Source organism: Zootoca vivipara, chromosome 3 (genome assembly GCF_965207765.1).
Source record: "Zootoca vivipara chromosome 3, rZooViv2.hap1.1, whole genome shotgun sequence".
Taxonomy (NCBI): domain Eukaryota; kingdom Metazoa; phylum Chordata; class Lepidosauria; order Squamata; family Lacertidae; genus Zootoca; species Zootoca vivipara.
The window spans coordinates 26,797,605-26,807,096 of record NC_142586.1 but is presented as its reverse complement, the minus strand read 5'-3'; the positions used below and the strand labels follow the sequence as shown (position 1 = coordinate 26,807,096).

At 40.3% G+C, this 9,492-nt stretch overlaps 1 protein-coding gene across 2 annotated transcripts in view; it reads right to left on the bottom strand.

Annotated features, from left to right (window-relative positions):
• Window positions 1-1,622: 1,622 nt before the first annotated feature.
• Window positions 1,623-9,492, bottom strand: part of TAF1B (TATA-box binding protein associated factor, RNA polymerase I subunit B) — a 41,684-nt gene continuing 33,814 nt past the window's right edge. For both annotated transcript variants that reach the window (XM_060272477.2, XM_088665714.1), the window contains 5 exons: window positions 7,974-8,020; window positions 6,103-6,193; window positions 5,160-5,230; window positions 4,313-4,532; window positions 1,623-2,317 (listed from right to left, as the gene is read on the bottom strand). In XM_060272477.2, coding sequence (XP_060128460.2) covers window positions 2,116-2,317; window positions 4,313-4,532; window positions 5,160-5,230; window positions 6,103-6,193; window positions 7,974-8,020 — 631 coding nt within the window. In that variant the 3' untranslated portion in view covers window positions 1,623-2,115. The remainder of the gene's footprint in view (window positions 2,318-4,312; window positions 4,533-5,159; window positions 5,231-6,102; window positions 6,194-7,973; window positions 8,021-9,492) is intronic.

Here is a 9,492-nt window from a genome sequence, read left to right as displayed (position 1 = left end):
AAAATAGAATCAGAAATACCCAAAAACTAAAAATTAAGGCAACCAAAATTGTTCTCTATTTGTCTATTCCTACTACGGTAATGCGATCACATATCACTGGTTATTTAGCCCTGTGTGAAACTCAGATGAAACAAAAGGCGGTCCAGTATTTTCTGTAGAGCTTAGAAATCCTTGGGCTTGGGAGCATAATAAAGGAGAATATCATCCCTTTCAAAAGAAGATCTAGTATTTTTTGTAGAGCTGAGAAGTCCTTAGGCAAAGGAGCATAATAAAAGAAAAAACATCCCTTCTTTTTTAAAAAAAGGACTACAGATAAAATGCTGATTTATTTATTTTTGCTGAAGAGAAGAGGAGATGCAACTTAAATACAAGCAGACGAGGTAGTTAAAGCTGTTGTTTTAGAGACACACACCCTACCCTTGGGCTATCCAACCCCATTTGTCTGCTTGAGAAATGCAATTGCACCTTGCCATAATGGTGAGTGGACCCAAAGCATTTGTGTCCCAGGCTCAGCACAACTTCATTTCAGTAAAGATCAGGTGCTGCCATGCTTCACAAGCCTGTTAGCTATGATTACAGTGACTAAGTGCCGACTGATCCATCTAGGCGTAATGCTGTTTTAAAGGTATAGCACCTTTAAAGGTATAGCACCTAAATGAAGTAGGCATAGAGGAGTGTTGGCATCCGTCTTTCTCGGGAGACAATGGAAAAGTGCGTCTTCCGGGGTAAAGTCAAACCATTGGAGACTTACAGTGCCTGCTGCGGCTGTAGAGGCCGATATGGGAGAGACATGTTTTATTGCAGGTGGGGCAGATGAAGGTGTCCAGTGTGCCACAGCGTTTCTTCTCTCTGCCCAACTTAAACATTCTGGAAGGTGGAACCTGATTGCCAACTGTCAATCTTCGCACATATTATGAAAGTCAAGCAACGGCAAGGGGCAAGAGATCCAAGGGGTGAATTGCGTCTTAGATTAGTAGTAGGTTCCTAATCTATGCAGAGGTAGTATCGCTACACAAAAACTCATTTACTTGTATTATTAATTCATTCAAGTCAATCACATTTTTTTTTACTGTGAAAAAGACAAAAAAAACAACCCAAAGCATTCTGTTTCAACCATCCACTGAAGCCAAAATGTCAACAGGAATGGTGCGCTGAACCTTACTTATTTGAAGCATTAGAGACAAAACACTGTTGATGCAGACAGGCAAAGAACATTGGCTTTCAAAGCTGTAACTATACTTCGCTGGCCTTAAGATTGGGCTGGATTAAAGTAAGATGCTCACTGTAATAGGATTGGAGATTTACGCAATAATTTGTTTTATTCACTACTATTAGGCTACATTCCTATGCCATTACAAATCTCCAAAGAACTAAAGGAATTCCACAAAGGGGCAAGCCCAATCAATACATTTTAGCACCTGAGGTTAAAAAAATAATCAAAGTGGATTCCCCCCATTCTAAGCTGGGTGTGTGTGGGGAATACAATGTTAAGCAACACAGAACTTGCCACCTGAAGCAGATGCATCTCTGCCTCATGGAGCAGCCAACTCTACTGATAAAACAGTAAGGTATCATCAGATTGTAGGATCACAGCATTAAGAAGTAGCTAAATGGCAAATTCATTTGAAAAAAAAGAGAGGTTTATTTCAAAATATGTCAATATATTTTTGTTATTACAACAGTGAACAAGAAGTTCAAAATGTATAAAAACACATGAAAATTTTACAATATCACTGGGGAAAAACAGAGTTTAGTTTAGTGGATCAAATTATCACTCACCCTGCAACTAACTGGAAGGTCCAATTCAGACATCGCATTCTCAATCTAATAAATATGGTTTGTAATCAAAACTTCCCAGTCTGGATGCAAATGAGAAACTGATTTAAAAAGCCAAGTATTTTTTTTTTACGAAGCAGCCCAACATGGCATTTGTTTCTGCTCCAACAAACTGTGGTAGCTGGACTAGGAACGTGACATCTAAAGTACAAGCAAATTGCAGAGCAGCTGCATCTGTCTTAATGTGATGAGATTAGTAAATCTCACTTAACGAGTATGAATTTTCCAGATAGGTTATTGCACTTTCAGAAGGTCTTCACTCTCTTGAGTCTTTGGTTTTTAAAGCTTTCTACCTTTCCCAACTTCGGAGAGTATGGATTTTGTACGAAGTTCAAAATCAAAGAGTTTGTGTTCAATTGCGCACACTTCTTCATGGATGAGAGACGGGTTCACCCGCAGGATGAAGGAGAACAGATTTAAAACAAACTGGTAGGCATGAGGGAAATTTGATTCTTTAAAGTATGCCGAATGACCACACCTCCTAGAAAAGGGGAAAAATAGAAAACAGCCCACAAATTTATTCCAAATTACAATATCCAGAAAAACGGGTACACATCCTATCAATATTATTCAAACCCTTCTTGTACCACTACAGCTAAGCATTTATAGACAGCACTTGTAATCTGCAAAGTGTTTTGTAAGTGTTTGCTCTGCTTGCTTTCAACAACCCTGTTGAGCCACATGATCCCTGCTTTAAAGATAGGCAACTCACTCTCAAGAGACAGAAACTTAGGCACGGTTGTACAAAGAATTTACGAATGCGGAAGACCTTGAACCCGATTCTTACTTTTTAAAGAAACCAATTCTAAAGCCCTGTTCACACAAAGCAGTGAAATGTGTGGCATGGGAGCTGCTCAAAATATAAACAGCAAAGATTTATATTGCTGCCTTCATATGGCAAGCTGCCTTCAATAGCTCTTGTGCAAATTTGCTAGTTTCACTCTTCCAACCATCATGCGCACCCAGATTTATGTAGTAAATTGCTTCACATAAACAGTTGTGTGTGGGCACAGCAGACTCCAAGCTGCTTGGGTTTTAAGGAGCCACAGTGCTACTGTTTGTGTGCCTGAATTAGAAGTACGGGGCTGTATCCAACGCAGCAGCAATAGGATTGCAGAACAGGACTTCTTCCTTCCTCTCCTCTCCCCACATGACCCCAAAATCTGCTTCATAGGGCCACCCAGGCAGACTTTGAAGGCAGATTGCAGGGAAGAAGAGAGAAGGAGGAAGCTCAGTTGCACGTCTTTCATAGATGTTATTTTACGCTGTCTTATTCCATTTGGAAGTCACTTTGATTCTTGCTGATAGAACAGCAGGATACAAAAGATGAAACAAACACCTATCTCCAGCTTTTTAGCCCCTGGAATATACTGGGAAACAGTTTAAGAGCAGTACCAGACTAAAGCCAGTGTTAAGACCTAAGTAAGGAAAACATGCACCTGTCAATTAGGAGAAGGAAGTTTCCCTTGACAAATGTTTCCAGAATCCAAATGTGTATCTCTTGGTTCTTACTTATGTGGAAAAGTACAAGAGGATGTGAGAAGTATATACAATTGACCTTTTTAAGCAAAAAAGAAGTAATGTATTTAGTCTTGGTTCTTCCAAAAATCTACTTCTGATCTCTTAACCATGGAAGATGGTTAAAAGCTTTATTGGTTGGTAGTTTTAAGTGTGTACTATAGAGGTGACCAACACCTGGGCCACTTAGAAATGCAAGAAAGAAAGGAACTATCGGTAGGTAATCTGGGTTTATCACATAGCCACAGGCTACTGACTGCCTTTTCATGTGGTTAGGTCTACTACCCAGCAAGTTTTTTTGTAAGTGCTTGCTATATAGTGTACCCTGAACCAATCTCTCTATCTGACGTAGCCACAATCAAGAATGATACTGGTACTGACCATAGGAAAGGCTACTCAAGATCCCAAGATCTGATTTAAAATAAAGGTTTGACACCGACACAGCACAGCCTCAAAGCGCTAACACTACAGAACTGGCAAAAAGCAGCACATTTAATTTTTCAGCAGCCAGAATCATTACTTGAATACATGCATTCTGCAAGAAAGTAGCATGTATGCAAATCTTTAAGGTCTCTCTCTCTCTCTCTCTCTTTCTCTCTCTCTCTCTCATGTCTTCCCACCTCACACTGCCTGTTGGCAGAATAACATATATTGTTCAACAAGAAATCTATCATTAAAGGATGTTGTGATTAATATACTGACACAAACTTTAATGTCCTCTACCATATGTTCTTGTTCATAATACTGTATCTTTCTTCCAAACTGGTGATGAATTAAAAAAAAGAGAGGCAAAAATGTAGGATACCTGAAAGGCAGCAAAATGTAACAGATGGGCAGGGTATAAGTAATAAAATATTAGTATTAGTATTATTATATTCAAGTCAACACATTCTACAACTCTTCTCACAAACGCTAACACATTTAGCACACATTTTCTACAGGGATGTCAAATACTTACTTCCGTTTGCACAGTGTAGCTGTAGACAACCAATACTTTCTGTTCAGAGTTGTTAATGTGTTGCCGCCTTTTGGTTGCAAAATCCCAACCAGGCTGTGCCTGTGGAAACAATCTATTTCCTCAGTCCAATTTAGCTGGAAACTTGAGGGGCTCCGCTTCTCAGTAGGTTCCACAGAACCAGAAAGTGCTTGGAACTGCCTTTGAAGGTCCACTACCATTTCTGTACAAAGCGAAATGTAACAATGAGCCACAAAACATTTTAAAGGTTGTTTCGGAAAGAAACAAAGGCTGGAAGACTTCTATAAAGGAAGCAAACTTCACAAGGCACACCCAAATGCTGAATATAAGTTATTCTCCAAAAACCTTAGTAATTCTGGTGATAGTAAAAAAATTATCAGAACTTAGCATCTTCTTGAAGAATTTGGGTGTCTCGTGACAGGCACTTTAATGGAAAGTTTAAATAATCTCCAACACATCACACGAGAAGAACTGATATACGGAAAAAGAGGAGTGTGGCCTTCCTTCCTTCCAGAAAGGACTACTCTAACTCTAGCATTGTCTGTGTCAGGTTCTTCTCTTTTCCCAGCGTGCAGCTGTCAATCTATTTGCAGCACAGGAAGCAGAGTCAGGAAGGCCTCAAGAATACAGTATTCCAAAATGCTTTCTGGGAGAATGGTTCAATGTTACATATTTGAGCCGTGTAAGGCTTACAGCAGATGGTAGTTCTGTTCCTACCTCCTTATGCCTCAAATGTGGCCAGGTTCTTAAGAACTAAATTCAACCTATTTGGGGGGCGAGGGGAGAGTAATGTTTTAGGAAAGGAAGAGCAAAGGAATTAGCCACTTACGTCTTTTCTTGAGGAAATTAGATGTTTCATGGACAAAAAACAATAGTGGCTTCTCACATCTCCATAATTGTCTGAAGATGCAAAAGAAAAGAAAAAGAAAAAAGAAATATTTGGGGATGGAGGAAAGAGAAGACAACACACAGTGGATCACAACAACCATATCCTTAACTATGATCTAAACCTGTTATAGAACAGTTGAATACAACCACCTGTTTGGTTTCACCATTCACCCCAAAAATGCCAAAATGAAATATCTTCCATTAATACCACTGCTGCTACTTAGGGGAAATAGCAGTGTAGTGCTAAAACCCCTTCCACCAGAGCTTAATCATCCCTCCCCACCAAGGCTACTTTCTACAGAAACCTTTCCCATACATTCCTCAAAATATCCCTCCCATTCCTTTCACTTTAAATAAATGTCAGCAATGGTAAAGGTAAAGGCGCTGACCATCAGGTCCAGTCGTGTCCGACTCTGGGGTTGTGGCGCTCACCTCGCTCTATAGGCTGAGGGAGCTGGCGTTTGTCCGCAGACAGCTTCCGGGTCATGTGGCCCACATGGAAACGCCGTTTACCTTCCCGTCGGAGCGGTCCCTATTTATCTACTTGCACTTTGATGTGCTTTCGAACTGCTAGGTGGGCAGGAGCTGGGACCAAGCAACGGGAGCTCACCCTGTTGCAGGGATTCGAACCGCCGACCTTCTGATCAGCAAGCCCTAGATTCAGTGGTTTAACCCACAGCGCCACCTGGGTCCCTGGGTCAGCAATGGTATCAGAAGTAAAAAAGAAAAACCCACCAAAAACATTTACAAAGAGACAGATTTCTAAGACATTACAGATGGGTCTACCCATTTTAATTCATATCTTCAGGTACTGCCCATTGCTATCATAACCCCTTTAATTTCTCCAACCCAAATCAGAGACGGTCAGTCTATGAACACCATACCTGATTCTTCCTTCATTAAATTTCTTCTGCTCCACATCCAGAGCATTCTTTACAACTAGGTACCATTTTCGAATATCAAACACTGGACAGCCTATAGTGAAAATGAACAAATTTTAAGTTTTCACTTTTATTCCATCCTTCTTTCAATGAATTTTAAATCAGTGTGGTCTCATTATTTCTGTACAAGATAGGAGAAGACCAAGAAAGCTCCACATCAAATTCCACATACACTGCTGAAGTTTCTAAACCATCCTCCAATGCTGCCTCGTGTAAAGTTCATTAACATAATCTGTACTGAGTGGTACAATAACATAGATAGTGAGTCAAGTTCTGACCTCTCTAGATAAGGTCCCATTTCATTCCACCTGATCATTGGGTCACCCATTTCCAATTCCACATACACCATGCAGGGTTTGAAACTCCCATTGTTCTAGGCACATTTTGCGACGGGGAATTTCATTAGCACAAGCAGTTTCTGAGCTCTGGGCACAGTACTGCACCTAAGATTTCAGATTAAAGCTGCAGAGTGGAATGGAAGGAGGACCTTTTTCTGCCTCCCCACTTCTAGCTACTCTCCGAAGACTGGAGAAGAGAACATAATCTTTTAGCTGCAGTTAATTCACTTTCAGCTTTGTATTCTTGTTATAAAAAAGCGCACCTGGACATTAGGTTGTTAATAATAATAATAATAATAATAATAATAATAATAATAATAATATTTATTATTTATACCCCGCCCATCTGGCTGGGTTTCCCCAGCCACTCTGGGCAGCTTCCAACAGAAAATGAAATAAAATAATATATTAAACATTAAAAGCCTCCCTAAACAGGGCTGCCTTCAGATGTCTTCTAAAAATCTGGTAGCTGTTTTTCTCTTTGACATCTGATTGTTGTGCACATAGCCTAGGTTTAAGGTGCCATTTAGCTCTTAGCTTTCATATCTCCGTTTCTAACACTGACACCACACTATACTGACTCTTGTTAAGCTGTGATTAAAAGTATTGCATTCGTTTTTCAGCATTCTAGGATATCCAGCTTTAAGGGCATATTTGTATTAACAGATATCCATGAGCCCAATTCTTATTGGATGTTCTCTAAGGGAGGAGAGATTCAAACCAGATGATCTGTCCTACACCATCTTGCGAGACTTATTTGAGGGACTAGATCAGGGGTCAGCAACCTTTTTCAGCCGTGGGCTGGTCCACCGTCCCTCAGACCATGTGGTGGGCCGGACTTTTTTTTGGGGGGGGGGGAATGAACGAATTCCTATGCCCCACAAATAACCCAAATAACCCCGATTGGGCCGCATCCGGCCCACGGGCCTTAGGTTGCCTACCCCTGGACTAGATCTACTGCCGACCACATCATTACTACATAGTTGGGAATACAGCAATGATCACAAGTTAACAGAAAACTAGTTAGGTTTAAACAAGGCTAAAGCCAGCTGGGAAATGTGAGGGCAACTGTCATGAGGACAGATAGGAACAGAGGGGAGGAAGCATGTGATTCTGCAGCCGGTCCCTGATCTCTTTAGAGAAACTGAGGGATGAGCTATCTTACATCCGCACTAGAGTCTCTGGAAACTGAGCCTTTGTCAGTTTCTAGCATTTTCTATGCGACTTCTGCATCTAAAATTTAAGAGACTACAGTCACACAGATACTGTTCGGAAGCCACATGCAAATGTAAAATGCTCCTTTTTCACATGTAGATTTGGCCAACTCTTTCATACATTCATTTGACTTAAACTTTCTTTTCAATTCACATACACTACTGAAAGAGCTTCCACAACTGTCTTGCATGTAAGCTAGCATCTTAAAATATAGTTGGCAATGCAAAACTTCTACTAAGCTTCTTCTAAAGTTTTTGGTACCTTCTTCTTTCTTTTTGTTTCTCTCTTCGGCATAGTCTGCTAGTAACCTGAAAATATATCCAACAGATTCAGAGGGTTTATATATATATATATTGAAATCATGGTCCCCATTTTTTCAAACTACTCAAGCATATTTAAAATCTGAGCCACTCTAATGAATCCAAAGACCTTATCTCTTAGGTTAAAAATTGAAAATTGTAAGGGCTAGTTCAAACCTTGCTCATCCCATGTGAATGGCCTCCTCCTGTGTTGGAGTTCTTGGATAACTGGGGACCATAGTGGCTAGCTCTGCAGGATATAGACCCTTACCCTCCAATTATTTCTCCAAATCCTTGGCCTCATCCCCCAGAGGGGAAGTCGGACCCCAGGGTCATGACACCATCCATTTGCATTGGGCATGACTTACATGGAACATCTTCATACAAGAATCCACTGTCATCTGGTGGGGGATGAGATGGGTTTCAACTCTGACGTGGACACTCATGTGATCAACACAACACAAGTGTTACACCCCTCGCTGCCTGAAACACACCCTTTTCTGCCTCCACATTACAAGGATGAGGATGATTTACTACCCTGCCTTAGCCATAGGGTTCCAAAATTTTAAAATACAACATCCAAAACAGCTTGAAGCAAATTGGACTGTGATAAGTAACATTTGAACCACTGCTATGTCCAATAAGACCAGACCCTTTCAGAGCTGTGCTGCACAGTTATTCTGCCTGACCAAGAGGAAAATGGCAACATGGATTCTAGATGCTATATGAATATACACAAATTGAATAATTAAAGGAAGCAATATGTTATCTTTCTCTTATTCAATGTTCCATTTATTTAGTCCAATGGTTCTCAAACTTTTTTTTCTCTGCGCCACACTTCCATAATAAAAATTTACTCGCCTCACACCATTGTCTTCATTGATAAGAAATACATTGGGAAACAAAAAGAAACAACTCCTCGCAGTGCTTAATTCACACCACAGAACACAACAATTTTCTAATATGATCATGGGACACCCAGAAAATATAAAACAATGCAGCGATGTAAGAACATGAATCATTCCCAAAAGAAAATTATAAACGAGCCTCTTAAGTATGTATACAAACTCAATGAGAGGTGTGAGCTTGCTTTTGCCAGGCAATCTCATTTATATTAGGTCTAATTTGAGACAGACAAACTCTCATCTCCTCATCAACACAAAGAAGCCTTTCTCTTCTCTGATATTTCATATTGGTCAGAGTTGGAGAACTGCAGAAGAATAGCCAATGCTATTCTCCAGCACTCTGTTCAAACAGTGATTCTGGATCACAACTAGGATTGTCCTCCGTACCAGTTGATACTCTCATTTTGAAAAGATATTGAGCCATATTCTGCAAATTAAAAAAACACACGTTTTGATATTATACTACACTGAAATGTTTAAGCATTTATTTGTCCTTGAATCTTCCTGCCTAGCTTGCCATCCTCTCCTGCCACACCACACCCTTTGAGAACCACTGGGCTAGTTCTTAGCGGTAAT